A 17,756-nucleotide genomic window follows, 5' to 3' on the forward strand; every position below is an offset into this window, starting at 1 on the left:
CTATTTTTTTACTTCTTCCCCTCCTAAAATAATTCCAATCCCATTGCAACCGAATGGTAAAAATTACTTCTCCCGCTTTCCGTAAAAAATCTCCCTCTCAGGTGTAGCAAAATGTTGGCATGCATGTGCCTTTGTTCCCTCCCACCGGCCTAATGCTCCATCAGCCTACCAGGGAGCCCCCTCCTTAACTGTCTCCTAGGAGTGGGCTTGGAACCCCCCCAGGAAAGATGATCCTGGGAGCTTGCGCTCACAGGGACCTCGAGTTGCCTTGGCCCCACGCCATGCAGTGGCTGGCGCTCGTCATAATAATCCCCCTTTGGGCATAAACCACCGGGACCTCCTCCTGCTTGCAACACCCTGCTGACGTCTCCCTCACCCTGCAAGGGGCCCAGCAGGCATTCTGCAGTGCTCCCACCATCCAGCCCTGCAAGAAGTTGGTAAAGGACACAAGCCGCCAACCCTGGCCATCCATGGCATGCACAAAGGGGATGTCTGGAAATATGGGTGCTACAGCACGGGCAGAACATTTTAAAACTGGTGACTTATGGGTACCATTATCATACTTGCCGACATGACCCATTCCAATCTGTACTTACTTCTCCATTCATGTTTTTTTTTCTTTGCGTCCTGGGATTTGTAGTTCCACTTTTCCCATTATAAAACTCGGACTACAAATCCCAAATGCAAAGAAAGAAATAGGACTGGATAAGCACCTACACATTGGAATGGGCCACGTTGGCAACTATGCATTCAGTCAGAACCAGCTCGGCTTTTCACTTTTCATGGTAAAACAATATATGGTATATAATTTAATGGAAAGTCATTTTCAGCCTTACATAATTATTATTTTAATCAGACAAATTGCTTTAATAAAAAGAATAGAGCGATGTTAAAAAGAACTAACTGCAGGCATGTTTTTTCTCTCCCTGTGCTGTTGTGCTACAGTTAGCAAAACTATACAGGGGTATGTCAAGGAGCGGGGCGGCTGAGAAAGTGGGCGGTGCTTCAAGTCGATTTTTTTGGGTTCCAAACAAATGTGTCAAACCTATTTGGGACTTTGAAGAGAATACTAAAGCAAAACGCACCGCAGAACATTATATTCAGAAAGAAAGGGAGCGCAATAAAGAATAGGGAATATATTGTGTTAAATTGAAAGAGTTTAATTAGTGGAGTATTAACCTTCGTTGACAGTACCTTATGGCCCACTTTTTGTAAGAAAATCGCCGTATAAGAAGTAAAATTCCCTTTTTCTTTGATTTGTTCACTAAACTTTTTTAATTAACATTTTTTTCTCGCTTAATAATTAAAAGAACGACATATTTGAATTGTACATCCCCTGTTACTCCTCATTTTGCCTCCATTTAACAATGGCCGCCATATTCCTTCATACGATCCTAAAAACTGTCCGTCCTTTGTGTTTGTAGCTCATTTCTTGGCGCCACAAATACGCACCTTTTATTGGTCATTATCCCCCATTCCGTCCCCGGATGTTGACAGTGCTTTCGATAATCATGGCGGCCTCCGACATTCGAGGTATGTAAATGTTTAAATTCTGGGGTTGAAGACATTGCTTCGCGTAGTCGGCCTCAGACAAGCAAGAGTCGATTAAAGTGTGTATAACCAGGAGGTGATGATCATAAGCAATTGGCATGGTGGGGTTGGGGAGTCAAGTGGAGGAAGCACGTTTGGAGGTCTGGTGACTGGAATGGTGTGTTGCGTGTATATAGGTAGGGGTTGATTATGGACGAAAGAGATGTTGCAATGATGTATAAAACAACGTTCCCTTTTTTTGTACCCAAATGACAGCCTCGCGCAGTGGCAGATCCCGAATTTTAGACAGGTGTCAGCGGCATTTCAAGATTGCAAAATGCTGGCTGATGATTTTTGGCTGAGCGGGGAGCCAGAAGAGCTTTCCATTACCGCAACATCCCTCTTCCATGTCTCAGTACTTGCCTTTGAGACCTCGACTCCATCCCGGGAACCCTCCTGCCAATCTTTTTCCTTTCTTAGCCCGTCCTTCCCTCATACATGTGATGCCAGGCATACCAATGCTGGGAGCACCCAGCCGACAGCACCCTGTCAGCCCGTGCTTCAAATGTCAAAATAAAGTAAATGGCCTGGGCCACCCAGGCCATCACCCAAGACGGCGCATAAGTTGCCTAGCAGGGGCACCGTTACCTAGATGCAGAGTTGCCCGGCAGGGGCTCTGTGAGAACATGGATGCAGAGTTGCCTGGCAGGGGCTCTGCTGACATAGGGGGGAACCATCGGGGACAGCGTTGCCCCGGGCACTATCATAGTGGAGGGCACTGCAGCAGCATGCCTTCTGCCTGCCATGCAGCGCCAGCATCGCGATGCGGGAAAAGATGCACATCAGGCAGGAGTCAGTTACAATCGACTGAAGAGCTGGAAAATGGTTGTCCCTTTTATTTATTTAGTCACATGGTCACAGATATGTGACATTAGCACAAGCCCTGGGAGGACTCGTTCTCTACACGGGTGGCACTCCACAATACCTGCCTGGTGACTTTGGGTTTTTAAGCTCTTCTTCGGGGAAGAGTTTGGAATCTCCAGGTTTAACACTGCGCAGTCGGCGAGGCGTGCACGTTATTTCCTTGTCGTCTCCTGCAGTCTATCACTCCTGTTTTCTTTAGCTCGTACGAGACCAATCGTCACTTTGCAATCATAACTCATCGCTTGGGACATTCATTTAATTGGCTATGGGTGGTTGGCTCCTCCCACTCCCGGTAGTTTATTGGCTGCTGGCGAGTGTGGAGTAACACCATTTGTTCGCCTTTTGTACAAAACACAACTGGCTTCAGCTCACGTGTAAAATCAGCACACATAAACTAGAAGGATCTGCATAATAGAATTGAAATAACCCAGGGGCACACGCATTACAAAAATAAACACCCTGTGGGACCTGCACCCAAATAACAGAATAAGGATTAGAGAAACAACCCAGAAAGATCTCCCCAGTGTAGTGAACGAAAATTGCAGCACCGCCACTATGGTCAACATTCACACGTTCAGTGGCCCAACTGGTGAGAAATTCTAGCTCTGCCCCCTTGCTCATTTCACAGCCTCTCTAACCACACACATTTGCATATTTGTGAAGTTTTGTTTTGCTCTGCCCTAATTATTGTGGGCCAATATTACAGCACATCTGATCCTGGTCTTTTTGACGTTGGGCCTGGGGTGGAGGTTCTTGTAAAAAAAAGTGAATGGCGCCTCAGTGACGTTATTCCCCCGGGTTTCTTATCTGCAAATGTAGGCAGGAATGCTCTCCCTGGGCATAAAACTATGCCTCTCAACTCGCACGCTTTTGAGTGGTGTCACGCGGCCTGTAATTGGTTTACTCACCCGCCAAGACTCTTACGAGCCCTTACATTAATGTGCTCTTATCCTCAAAATACAATATCGGGAGTTCGTGCCCTGGCACCACAAAAGGTTGAGAGCTATAAATAAAATGTCCCTGTTTTCCATGATGCCATATCTTTTGGGGACTCGCAGCTCTAAGGTACCCATGTCCGATTGGACAGAGCTCTCATCTGGCATACATGTAAGGAAAAATTGGCATATAAACAGGGCCCGGCTTAGCAACTCCGCCAGATCCGATGCATTTGGAGCAGTGCAGCAAGATGAGCGCCAATAGGAAAGAAAAGAGGAAGCACATGGAAGCAGAAGCTTCTTTCAGAAACAGACCTGAGGAAAGAAACCTATAAAGGGCACCTTTCAAGTCATTATTATTATAACCTCTCTAAGAGGGATCTAGAAAATGTCTTCAAGCATGTCCTGCCAGAGCAAGAAGAGGTGCAGGGAAGAGGAAGGAAAACTCCTCCCTCTTCCTTGTCAAAAGCGTCTAGTTCCTCCTACTGGTTATGTGATCTTACCGACCACAATTACAGAGTGGTTACTTTCATTGCGGAAAAAACTTAATTTGTTTTTTATTTTGGGCCCCCTCCCCAGCCACCCCATCCTGACCCATTTTAACCCCTTACCCCACTACCCTTTATATTTGTATTTAATCTTGTCAGTGTTTTTCGGTGTTATTGTCCGCTCTGTTATGAACCACTCTGTTTTGTTTGGAATAAAAGGATTGGATACCCTCCTACTCCTCTAGTTCTTCCTCAGATTCAGCCGATGATAATCACTGGGAAATACCAGGAAAGAGGGCAAGTGGAAAAGATTATCGAGCAAATACAAGAATCCTAGAATAAGGAACTCAAGGTCCATCTCTGGACCCGAAGATAAGACCGAACAGACATACACCAAAGGTGGGCCTCCCGATGATTACAGACATAAATGGCAACATTTTGAGGGAAGGGAAAGACTGCAAACATATTTTCATGCCCTGGTTTATGTTATAACACTACTTTGAAGGGTGAGATATCCAAGTCACGAGAGATCATAGAAATTGATAAAACCCTGGCCAGCCTCGTTGGCAGACATTCCATGTCAGCAGAAGAAGCTACTGTCAGTGACCCAGTTGCCAGGAAGTTAAATGCAACCATTGGAAGATCCTATGCAGGGTCTCACATCGTGTTTTGTGCCAATACCTGTGGCAGCTATGCAGAAGAGACAGCCCTATCCGGTTTTCAGAAGATGACGAAGGTTCTGACGTACCTCGGACCTTGACTGACATGCAATGACCAGGTTTGTGATGGGGTCAGTGGAACAGCCATGGCTATGGGTGCATTAATATTTGGAAGATATCATATTCATATCCAAGACTGACAAACGGAGGAATCTCAGAAGGCCATAGCCTTTAAACTCGCTTTCTTTGTCAAATGCTGTTTAGAGACACCAGAGAGGACAAAGTCCCCAAAGTTTTCAAAGCGAACTAGTGGTGTTTAAAGCACAGACCTAGCTCAAGGGCAGTTGAGTGCTGTACAGAGTGTGGGTAGCTAGCATTTGGGTTGGCATCTTTTAACAGTAGCGGTATGTGCATCCATTGGAATTATCCATGGTCCGATGTTGTTGAAAAAGCAATGTTTTGAAAGATTTGCAAAATTGGAGAGTTGTGGAGGCATTCCATGCAGACACCGGGATCTAGTTACAGAGCGTGTGTGAGTAACAAGAGAAGGATCGTTTAAGGGTCCTCCCTTTGCAGACGGGTTGTGGTTCACGCTGGTTAGTTGATTTGCTGCATGAGCAGTGTGTGCCATCAGATATGTGGAGGTTAGCCGCCAGTTCACCAAAGCTAGATCTGGATATGGTAGTCTCGGGAAGTCTTTATACATAAAACCCAGAAGTGCACAGAAGAAAATCATTTTGCAGCAAAATCAAAAGCATCCGAGATTTCCGCCCCAAATCGAGCAATCTTGACAATCGCAGTTGGCGTGTACAAGGGAGGGTTGTGTTTTTTCCAGCGCTTGGGAAACATTGGTCTCGGATGCATGGGCCAAGATCATGGTTCGCCTGAGGTATCGAATAAAATTTGTCTTTTGCCCTGAGACTTGTGAACTATCAGAACCTGTGTCCGACCCACAGAGCGAGGAGAAAGGACATGATGGGGGCAGTATAGGAACAGTTTGCAAAAGAGGGTAATAATCAGACTACCAGTGGAACAGATGGGGCAAAGGTTATAGTCCAGAGTTTTCCTAGTTCCCATACCCAACAACAAATTCAGATTGATCATAAACTTGAAAGCTCTGAACACATTTGTTACAAAATCCTTCAAACTGAAGACCTTGCGAAAGATCATCCCAGGGGTGTTGAAGGGAGTCTCTTTGCATCAGTGGACCTCCTGGACACAGCATGATCCCGTTTTCAGGAGACTCCAACAGTTCTTAATGATTGCGATGGGGGGAGGATCACTTCCATTGAAAGTCCTCCCCTTCGGCTGTTTACCAAGCTCCTTGCTCCCCTAGTGGCTATCCTACAGCAGACGTGAGTCATATTTTACCCTTTGTAGACAAATGGATGGTCCGAACTGCAAGCATACTCGCGTCTCTAGCACTTGCAGAATTTTCCAATGCCTGTGCCATTGAGAATTTGTGGTGAATCTTGAAAATCTTAATTAGTACCCTCACAGTTGTTGCATTTGATAGGGGCACCGGTTTTGCAAAAATGGAGGGTCCGCCGTCTTCCTTTGGGCAAGGCCTCTAGGCTGGTTGACCAGAATGTTCAATCCAGAGATGGTAATGACCAGAGAGATGCTAACTGCCAGTGTTTGGAAGGATGGACATTTCTTTGTCCTTTCCTATGAGAACTTCCTGGGAGGGACAAGAGTGAGCGCCTTGGGGTCCCCATCAGTGAAAACTACCCAGAGGTCAAAGAAACGCCTATCCTACTTAGTAGCCCACATCAAGGGGATAGGCAATGCGATGGCAGACCGGCTCAGCACAGAGATTCCCCCTTTGGTGATTTCATTACAGTGATTCTCATGTGTTTCAGGCAATATAGCAGACACGTTTGCCTTGGACCAAATGCAGGATTCAAAATTGAGACTCGATGAGCAGGAGCTAAAACCAACTCCTGTGTGTTGAGCATCATGCTGGAGGCAGGAACTACTGTAGGGGAACCAGGAGCTACCAGAGCTGCTCATTATGTATGAACCATTGTGTTTAAATGGCATTAGATGTGTTCTAATTCTTCTTTATTAACACTCTCAAATACTTAATGTCATATTAATATGCTTAGCTGTTGGTTTCAAGCTAACCAGGCTCTACTGTGCTAGAAGCAGGAGCTAAATAGCTCCCAGCAATTTTGAACCCGTATAATGTTCAAGTTCATTCGCCCTGTACTTTCTTGGTACAATGAGTCAAAAATGAGGACTAATCCAAAAATTCTATTCACGTTTATTAATTGCATCATAATGTTAAAACTAAATGTCAAATTAAATACAAAACATTTAGAGGAACGGAAACTTGAAACCATTAAACAATCAATATCATTGATAAAACATTAAAGAAATAATTGTGTACCTGTTTTTATCTTTTTAGAAGAATGTCAATATAGTGGATTATCAGCCTCTGACTCAAATTGGAGATCCTAAAGTCCCTTCTTCAGGAAAATAGCCCATATGTTCTTTCTGGTAAGGGTTCAAAATGAAATTTCCATTCTTAACTTTATAAACAGGAGCTAATACATAAAGGTCTGAAATGTTTTAATTAATATCACAATCGTTTTGGAAAGTAAATCAGAAATCTTGAGCAAAACGAATTGCTTACATTGAATGCAAAATCCGAAACGTAGAAAAGAGAAAAGAAAATACACATTTGATAGCAAGGTAAAAAATGTAATTTAATCTTATGAGCTACAGGAAAAAAAATGAAATACTCACTTTGTATACAATATTTACTCCATCCCTCCATTTAGCTAGTGCACAGTGTAGATGTCACCTATAAGAGAATATAGAGACTAAATTGATCGATAAAGGTTCACCAAAGTTAGATTCAATATCAGAGTAATGTTTTACCCAAGTGTAATGGAGGCCACACTTGAATTCCATTCCTACTATATCCATATTGGATCTAAATCCATATGCGTGAAGTGTTGTGCACACACCAGCATTATTTCATTCAGCCAGGTGGCAGAGACGGTGCTAAGGGCCAGAAGATCCTCAACTGTGAAATCATATGAACGCCTTTAGGCACACTTTGTGGCTTGGTGTGGTAGGAAGAATCTCCAGATCTAGAATGTGGAATGCCATACATTCTCCCCTTCCTACTTGAAGGGGCTACGATATGTTTAGGTGTTTTATAATTTAGGGTGGCAATTAAGACCTTCAGAGGGCATTGGAGCCCCACCACAGATGGGACGGAGGTGGGAGTTGGTGTAGAAAAAATGTAAAAGCCTCGCAATTTCTAAACCAAGCAGACTCTGCCCGTATCTGCTTATGGTACTGGAGATGGTGCAAAAAGCTTGCTTTCAGTCTTTGGACTCAGTCGACGTAAGGTTACAAATACACAAGTCCACGTTCCTGATCGCAGTAACTTTGGTTTGAAGAGTGGATGAAATTGGTGCCTTGTTGTGTAGACCTCTGTACTTGAAAATGTGATCAGATGCCTCATTCTGAAGTTCAGTGTGACCTTTTCCCAAAGTTGGTGTCAAAAGTCCAAAATCTTAGGAGATACTGTTGCCAGAGTCCTCTGTGGAGATACCTTAGAACAGTCTGGATGTCAAGAGGGCAGTGCTAGAATACTTGTGACGGACTGGACCTTTTAGCAAGTTTGAAAATCTATTGGTGATGTTTGGATCGGAGGGTTCAGGGAGGAAAGCATCCACAGTAACCATTAGCAGATGGATTTGGTCAGTCATTGTGATTGCTTATGGGAGGGCAGATCAGCATCCGACTGGGCCAGTTCAGGGCAGATCAACTAGGGGCACGCACAGGGAGTGTCCCTAGAGGAAATCTTTAGAGGAGCCACATGGGCGAGTCGCAGTGCCTTTATCGGGTATTATAAGTTCAACGTGAAAGAGAAGGTTGCTCTAGTTTCCCTGTCGCTGCCCCAAGACTCTGGAACTCTTACCACTCGCCCTTCGTTCTGAACCCACCTACTGGGCCTATCGGAAACCACTCAAGACTTGGCTTTTCAACTAGCTTGCCAGCTAACTTTATATCCTCCTTTTCGTGACCCTGATGTGTTTGTAACCAGCGCCTAGATTCTTCCAGGTCAAGTGCGCTTTATAAATGTAAAAATAAATAAACGTAGGAGACCCTAGGTCCATATTGTTTGGGATTGGGGTGTTCCAATAAGGAATTCACTAAAGAGGTATGGATTCAGTATCACGACTTGAAATGGAGATGGTGATGCATTCTTAAAACTATGGCTAGACCTCTAGTTTACCTACTCTTCTTCTCCCTCCCCCGTATAAGGTACAACAATTATAAAAGCTTTTTGTTGAATTGTGCTTTTCATTCGCATCAGGACATGAAGGCACACGCTTTTTGATGCTGCTCATTTTGGTACATCTTGTTGCCAGCATTTTCCCTTAGGTGCGCCCCTTTTGGCCGCAGGGCACGGGGCCCTATCGATGCCGGGAGTTTTGCCATGATTATATGAATGAGTGGCTATGATGCCTGCATATATGTAAGGCATACAGTGTAGGCTCAGAAAACGAAGCTTTATTTTTACTCCTGATCAGTTAAGTACAGCTTCGTTTTCTGAGCATACAGTGGTGAGGCCCTCACTGGCGTTCCTAAAAATATTGGCATCCTCGTCACTCTGCACCCTGCTGGCGACAAACAGCAAGGCATGCTTTAAGTGGAAAATGCTTTGAACATGCTGTGCCGAACAGCTGGTGCCAAAAGAGGGTGCACTACTTTTTACCATGAGCACATTTCATATTTGGCGCCACCTAGAAGCCAGCTGCTCAAAGCGACATTTTGATTTGCTATTTACTGCAAAGAACATTTGCAGTAAATATCAAATTAAAGGGATGGTCTAGTAAAAATTTTTATTTAAAAAATAGATAGGCCACATAAAAAAAAACTAGCATTCTCCGTTTTAAAACTTCCTATGTAAAATTTTGAGCTATTCAAGCTCAAAATTCGAAAAAAAAGCAAGCACAGGGGCGCAGCCATTTTGTGAAATGGAGGCCCTCCTGTGCTGGCTTTTGCTTTTGCAGCACTAATGAAGGAAAAGCCAGCCAGCTGTAGTAAACAAAGGCTACCGCTGGGTGGCTTTCCCTTCATTAGTGCTGTAGGCGCAGGACGGGGACCGGAGACCAGAGCAGGAAAGCTGCAGCTGAATCTCGGTAAGTGCTATTTATTTTTTTTACAAAAAATCAGCACTAGCTGCGGTTTTTCTTTCTAAGTTTTCCGGGCTGGAGGAGCCCGGAAAACTTAGAAATAAAACCGCAGCTTTAAAAACGTATTTATGTTTGCGGTCGCTTTCGAAGCGACCGCAAACATAAATAAAGGCAGAAACACACGCGGTTGTGTTGGAAAACGCTGCGGTTTTTCTTTCCAATTTTCTCAGGCTCCTCCGAGCCGGAGGAGCCTGAGAAACTTGGAAAGAAAAACCGCAGCGTTTTCCAACACAATAACGTTGTATTTATGTTTGCTCTCTCCTGAAATATGACTACTGATCTCCATAAGTGCCCTGGGAGAAGCCATCTGTTCAAACAACCCTGCGAGTTTCGAAAAATGCCTAACCCTTACAACAGTGAGCTCCCTGTTTACCAGAGATTACATCCTCCCTTCGCCCTCCAGCACTTGAGCCATCCGCAAAAATGACAGCAACCACCCCGTTGACCAACTTGCGAATCCTGTTTCCTGACTGCTGACGGGCCTTTGCCATGATTGCAAAAAACACCCTTCTAATTAATCCACAATACGGAGACCCATGATACACAGAGGAACCCCACCTCATATATTTCTTATCTTTCACTAAATTCCCAACATACTTCCCATACATGTTTACCATTACATGTGCATTTTATACCTATTATTATTTATTTTTTTTTTAATTAATTTTATTGATTTTTAAACGGGGACATTATGGATATTGTTACACTCATAACAAAGTAACATGGCAATCAAAGAAAGAAAGCGAGAGGTGGGTTGGAGGGAGGGGGTGGGGGAAAAAGAGAAGGGGAAAGGGAAAGAAGGTTTAAGGAAGTGATGAGATTGCGTTACATGTTTCTTGATGCCAAAAATCCCCGCTTTGATCCCCGCCCTCCTCCCCCCACCCACCAACCCTGACGGATACGGTAAACAGTAATATCGAGTAAAGACTGCGAGAGGTGTTCGTATATACATTCAGATGCTGAGACATTGGGATATTAGGTGACAACAGAGGACTCAGTTGTGGTTTGATGTTTGTTCGAAACAATGGCTTTCAGACATGTTCTATATCACACTTGGTTTTACGACATGTACTTATCTCGAAATGCAGACCACTCAGAGTCAATGGAGGTGCGGTCTCCGTGAATGGCTGCCGTTAGTCTGTCCATGTTGAAAATGTTACGGGAGGTATTGACCCACTCCGCTTTCGTTGGTAGGCTTGCTCTTTTCCACACGGTTGCGAGGCATGCCCTTGCTGCTAAGAGGAGGCCATGGGTCATTTTGGGTAGACTAATCAGTGTTTCGTCTGTCTCCTCCAACCCAAATAGAATCAGGAGCGGTCGCTTCTCCCTTTCTTCCTCTTCGAGGTCTTTGATCCAGCTGAGGACTTCATCCCAATATGCTTGAACCGCTCTACACCCCCACCACATATGCCAATAATTTGCCTTCTGCCCGCAACCCCTCCAGCAGAGAGGGCTCACATCCTGAAACATTCTGGCTAATCTGAGTGGGTCATAATGCCAGCTGTATAGTAGCTTAATGCCGTGCATTCTATACTGACATGAGACTGATGTTTTCGCTGTTCTCCTACATATCTTTAGCCATAACTTAGGGGAGAGTTGTCTCCCAAGATCAGCTTCCCACCTGTGCTTTAGTGCGGTTGAGGGGGTTATATTAACTTCCACTAGTGCCGTATACATTGCGCTTATAAGGCCCTTTGACCCTACGCGGGTATCCAGAATGGTCTCGAACGGAGTAAGATCTCTCTGCAGAGCTTCCTTCCATACCTTCCGTGTCATGACTCCTTTGAGCCTTAAATAATGGAACACTGAAAGTGGTCCTATTCCTAGAGCTTCCTCCAACTCCTGAATGGTGATAAATGTGTTATTTCGCCACAATTGACCCGCCCTTTCAAGGCCTGCATCGTACCAAGAATCATAGCTGCCTGGATCCGGGATATAGTCCCTAATCCCCGGAGACCATAGGTGTGTCAGGGGGGAGGGCCAAGTGGTAATCCCTTTCATCCCTTTGTTTGGCCTCCATATGGCCCATATGGTCCCCGAGGATGGGGTGGTTTTTAACTCTGTTAAGTAATTGGGGCCCCGGTACCCATAACCATTCTCCTATGATGAAGGGTCGTATGTGATAGTTGTCTAGTCCTATCCATTGGGGTTCTTTTTGCTGCCTGACGTGCGGGATCAGTACCCTTAGCTGGGCTGCTCTATAATAGAGCTCAACATCTGGGAGGCCTACCCCACCGTTGTCTTTTCTAAGATGGAGTAGGGCAGCGGGAACTCTTGGTTTTTTGTTTTGCCATAGGAAAGTGTGGAGAGTCTTTGTTACATTTGTGAAGAATTCCTTTGGCATTTGGATAGGGAGCATTTGAAACAAATATAGCAACTTTGGCAGGATGACCATTTTGATTGTGTTCAAGCGTCCCATCCATGAGATGGTGAGCCTTGTCCACCTTTCGATATCCTTTTGAATTGTATGCAGTATCGGAGGAAAGTTGGCCACGAATAAGTCTTGCAGGTCTCGGGTCACATTGATACCCAAGTAGCGCAGAGTGGTGAGGCTGACCCTCATCCCCAGAAATGTAAATCGCTCCACTTCTGCGTCTTTAGTCTTGTCAAGTGGAAGGAGGACTGATTTCCCTGTGTTGATCCTTAGACCTGCCAATTGGCCATATTCCTCAATTATTTCCATAGCTGCCGGTATGGAGCTTAGGGGGTTGGTTGTATGCAGAAGGATGTCATCAGCATATAGGCCTAATTTGTATTCTTGGTCCCCTACTACAATTCCCTCCACCCTCTCATCAAGTCTCAGCCTTTGTGCCAGCGGTTCAAGGGACAATACAAATAGTATGGCTGATAGAGGGCAGCCTTGTCTGGTTCCCCTTTCCAATGGAAACCACCTCGAATAGCCTCCGTTTACAGCCACCGATGTTTTGGGGGATGTATAAATTGCCTTGATGGCGCGGCGGAGTTTGGGCCCCGAGACCTATCCAGATCAGAACTTTCTCTAAGAACTCCCAATCGACTCTATCAAACGCCTTTTCGGCATCTAATGATAGGAGAGTAGGATCATCTTGCCTTCCCTGTGCCTCATGTATTAGGTGTAAAGTCTTCCTCATAGTGTCTGCGCCCTGTCTACCCATCACGAAGCCGACTTGGTCCGCATGTATTAACCTTGGTAGGTATGATTCCAGTCTGGCCGCGATAACCCTAGCGTAGATTTTAGCGTCTATATTCTAGAGTGATATTGGGCGGTATGACCCACAGTGTTTTGGGTTTCTGCCCTCTTTCGGAATGACCATTAGAAGGGCTTGGGTGAATGTTGGGGGTGCTTGGCCAGTCTCAAAGATGTCATTAAATAGGGCCGCCAGGAAGGGAGTGAGGAAAGCAGAGAACGCGTTATAGAAGCCAGGGGTGAATCCATCTCCCGGTGCCTTCCCTACCTTAAGACGTTTGATGGCATCTGAGACCTCTTCCTCGGTGACTGGTGCATCGAGGACCTCAGCCTCCGAGTGCGAGAGTGTCGGGAGTCTGCTTTCCCTGAGATAAGTATCTACGCTCTCTGGTGGGGGAGGGGTCACTGGTATATAAATCCTCATAAAAGAAGGCGATGGCCTCTTGTATTCCTTCTGGGGAAGATTCTATCATTTCGATTAAAGTGCCATCTGTCCTTTCTATCATGTCTACCCATCTTTCCGCCCGCTGCGCCCCAAGCCGTGCCGCAAGGAGGGCATCAGCTTTGTCACCCTTTTCGTAGTACTTTTGTTTCATATATTGTAAAGTCTGGGTAACTTTGCCTATCTCTAGGGCTTTCAGCTCTTCTCTAAGTTCCTTGGCTTCAGCAAGATATATGGATAGACTACGTGGGGATGACTGCGCCTGGCTCTCCGCTATGTTCAATTTTTCTCTGATGTTGGTCTCTATTAGAGTGCGTTCTCTTTTCTTGCTGGCCCCTTCTCTAATGAGGATCCCGCGCCACGTGGCTTTAGCTGCTTCCCACACATGTTTTTGCAACCATCGTTAGTTATGAAAAATTGTTTGATTTCATTTTCTAGTTCCTCCCTAAAGACTACATCAGACCACAGTGATTCATTGCATTTCCACTTTGAGTTGCGTGGGACAAGATCGTCCCAGTCTAGATCCACCACGACCATGTCGTGATCCGGCCATGCAATGGGGTGTATTTCTGCCATCTGGAGTATCTTCATTAGGGCTTCAGAGAGGAATACATAATCTATTCTAGTGAGCGTGTCATGGGGGAGAGAGAGCGGAAGGTGAATCCATTGTCTGTTGGATGTAGGTGGCGCCAGCTATCCGAAAGGCCGTACAGGGCAAGGGTTGTATTGATGTGTGCAGTTGCATTCACCTGGGCGGGGTGGGAGGTGTCACATGATGTTTGCCTGTCCAAGATGCAATCCATCCAAATATTAAAGTCCCCCCCAAGGATTGTGTGTCCTTGTGCTTTGTGAAACAACCATTCAGTCGTCTTAAGGAGGAATCTCTTCTGGCCCTGGTTAGGTGCATAAATTGTAGCAAGGGTTACCACAGAATTCTTTATGGATCCTACTATGATTAGGGCTCTGCCCTCAGTGTCGGACCAGGAGTTGAGGATCTTCATGTGGAGGGTCTTTCGGATCAGAATCCCAACCCCAGCTCTTTTCAGAACCCCCGAACTCCAGAAGGTATGTCCCACCTGACCGCTGGGGATCTTTCTCTCATCCCCCTTCTGATATTTCGTTTCCTGCAAGAACATGATATCTATGTTGGTTCTCTTAAATTCTCTCGCCACTAAGGAGCGTTTCGTGGGGGAATTCATGCCTTTGACATTGAGTGTACATATACGTAGTTTATAGCCCTTAAGTGTCGTCGCCATTGCTGGTTTCCTGTAATAGGTAACCCAATAACTGCCTCTGTCTCCCTATCGCAGAGTCTGGTTCGAGTCGCGTGTCTAATGTTGTACATGGGCGCCAAAACCCAAACGGTTCCGGTGGGTCCGTTTCATATTTCGGGTGCTCAGCAGACTGAAAATTCCTGGGTATTACCATCTCCTTTCCCCTCGCATACTGTTCCGTCCCTTTTTCCCCCTTGGGTTGTGCATTATCACCCACCCCACCCCACAAACCACACGGCGTCCGACTCAACTGGGTTATGTTCACCCAGCTGTCTTCGGACCACCAGCGGGAGCCGTACAGCGAACGGTCCCATTTATAAAGTGTTTCCACGTAACAATGAGCCCCCAACTTTCCCCCTATAATACAAACATTTGCTAACACGTTGGAACATTTTGCCATTTTACAACACATTCCCAATTCACAAGTCTCTCTCTTACCCAGGTGGCTCAAAAACTCTCACCCCCCCCCCCCGTCCCAAGTGTCAACCAGAGCGCATTAAACTCCCATCACATGAGCGAAGCCTTACATATATCCATTTGGTGGGTGGTATGACCACCGTGGTATGGGCAGGGTAAGGGGGGTTGTGAGTCTCACCTTCATTCGTGAAAATCAGTTATGGTAGGAGGTTAGGCACCTCCCATCATCCTTCAGCTGCTCGGCGTCCATTGGACTATCACGTACCGGGCGTAAACCAAATCAAATCTAATATTTCCCCTTGATACTTTGACTCAGTGGGATCGCACGCCAATCTGCAGCAGGTGGCTGACGTTTGCGATTTTCGTCTGCCGCCGGTCAACCTCGTTTCATCCTCGAGTTCAGATAGTACAGTCTGATGTAGACGATCGGACCTAGAAGAGGTTCAATGTTCCATATCTGGGGAGGCATTTATTTTTCTGTATTTCCTGGATCCTTGCATTTTTCTACGACGGGGACCTCTTGTATGCCATTCTCCATTCTCGTCCTTCTGTTTGGTCGCGGCTGATCCCGTAGCCTGGGCCCCCAGCAGGTCCGTTATACAGTTAGCGATATCTCTTTCAGAGATCAGTTTCATCTTAGCGCCCTCCCATTCGAATGCGAGGGAGAATGGATATCCCCATCTGTAACGTATCCCCTTTTCGTTGAGGAGTTTAGTGATTGGCAGACACCTTTTTCTTAAGGCCAATGTAAGGGAAGATAGATCTTGAAAAATAATGATATTTGCTTCTCCTATTGCAATCTGTGGCCTCAGTCTTGCTCTTTCCAGGATCCGGGCTCGGTCCGCGTAATTATGGAATCGGGGCACCTGGTTTGCCGCCAGCCCTATGAATCCGATCAATTTTTGGCTCATCTACCGTGTCGTCTTTGAACAATTGTTTTAGAATGTCATGTAAGTTTTTTTTAAGATGGGACTCAGTCTCCCCATCCGATTCGGGAATGCCAAAAATCTGAACGTTGTTGCGGCGTTCTCTGTTTTCCAGGTCATCAACCTTGAGGCGGATCTCTTCTTCCTTGTTTTCAACTTCCGCGAGGCGCTGTTCTATTTGCATCTCAAGCGTACTCAAGGAGGTTTGGTTGTGTTCGACTTCCTCAAGTCTATCCTCCATTTTATCCATTCTATTCGTGATCTTATCAATTCTGTTTCCAATATCCGCTCTCATACTTCTCATTTCCGTGAGCAGATCAGCGATGTCCGCTTTGGTCGAAGCCGCCTCGGATCCTTTTGAGGCCATGACCATATACCCAGATAACGGGGATGTGTCCGGGGCTTGGTGGAACTGATATCTCGCTAGTTTTTCCTTAGCGTTCATAAAGGAGGAGGTTGGTTAATGAGATATATATATATATATATATATATATATATATATATATATATATATATATATATATATATATAATCTGCATAGGTGTGAAGAACAGGCAGCAGTCGGCTTTATTAATAAGTACTTATTTTGCGGGCACTACTAGCTCAGACTAGTGCACCCTGTAATCTAGTTTCAGAGCAATGCAGCGTGGGTGTAAGTCTGACAGACAAGGAGGCTTCAGCATGATTCCAGGAGGTCACCAGGAGGTGTTGTGAGCCGTTGTCGCGCCTTATCCTATTGTTTATGCGGTCCCGTGGCCCGGGTTGGGGATCACCACCACTACGAGAGTTAATAGATGTAAGCACTTTGGGCTGTGGGGAACAAATCACGTCTGAGAGGGCACACGCCCCAGGATGTGGGGGCCCAACCCTCAGACCTCTAAATAGCCTACAGATCGTTGCCAGTTGGACAAGGGGCGGTTCGACGTGGGCATGGCGCCCTATATTCCTGGAACATATGTAGTAAGCTTCCTGCCCGATTGTCCATCCGATCCTGTCAGGGGCCTATCCACATAGTGAAGGGTTAGCCCGTCAAGTGGGCGTTGTAGGGACCGATGTCTGGGCCTCCCTGGAATATGATCATCAGGGGGCTCTCCATGCGCTTGCTTGCGTGTGGAATTTACTTTATGTAAAGGCGGGATACCCCCGTACTGATATGCCGTAATGTTCCCGTTGCAGGGGTGAGTTCACTGATGAGAGAGACGCAGGCCGGAATGGGCGCAGAGAGGGATGGTGGGTAGCATGCCCCGATCGTATTCCCAGGACAGCACACTTCCCCCTCAGGCTCGTCCGCAGTCACTCGGGGGGAGGGGCGTGCGCTCTCTGAGTCCGCGGGCCGGAGCTCAGGACGTTTCACCACTTGCGTGCCCAATGGAAAAGGCTGGGTACCTGTGATCTTGAGAATGGCACTCGGGGAGTGGGGCGGTGAAGGCCTCCGCTGTATTTCCTTTAGCGGCGGCCAGAGCGCCACGTCGCATCTGGGCCCTGCACTCAGTCGGGCCGCGGGCGTGAGAACGCCGCTCCGATAGGGGTGCACAATCAGGCTGCCTTCGCTGTCCGCTGTGTCCTCAATTCATTGTAGATATATTGATAGCGTTGCAGCTCGGGGCTTGTTCGAGCTTCGTCCTGGCTGCACTCGGCCTGCAGGTTGCTTTCACTTTCCGTCGCTGTGTTCGTGGTACGCCTTAACAGCCTTGTAAATCAACAATCCTCGTCCGATTTTCTCCGCTTTTTTTTCACAGTGTGGGGGTTGTGTTCCGACGCCTCCACCAACTG

The 17,756-nt window shown here is 46.2% G+C and overlaps 1 protein-coding gene across 3 annotated transcripts in view; it reads left to right on the forward strand.

Moving 5' to 3' along the window:
* Positions 1-1,433: 1,433 nt before the first annotated feature.
* MED6 (mediator complex subunit 6) overlaps positions 1,434-17,756 on the forward strand; it is a 292,739-nt gene continuing 276,416 nt past the window's right edge. For all 3 annotated transcript variants that reach the window (XM_069638863.1, XM_069638862.1, XM_069638861.1), the window contains exon 1: positions 1,434-1,533. In XM_069638863.1, coding sequence (XP_069494964.1) covers positions 1,488-1,533 — 46 coding nt within the window. In that variant the 5' untranslated portion in view covers positions 1,434-1,487. The remainder of the gene's footprint in view (positions 1,534-17,756) is intronic.

This window comes from Ambystoma mexicanum, chromosome 14, assembly GCF_040938575.1.
Source record: "Ambystoma mexicanum isolate Mex_15411 chromosome 14, UKY_AmexF1_1, whole genome shotgun sequence".
Classification (NCBI taxonomy): domain Eukaryota; kingdom Metazoa; phylum Chordata; class Amphibia; order Caudata; family Ambystomatidae; genus Ambystoma; species Ambystoma mexicanum.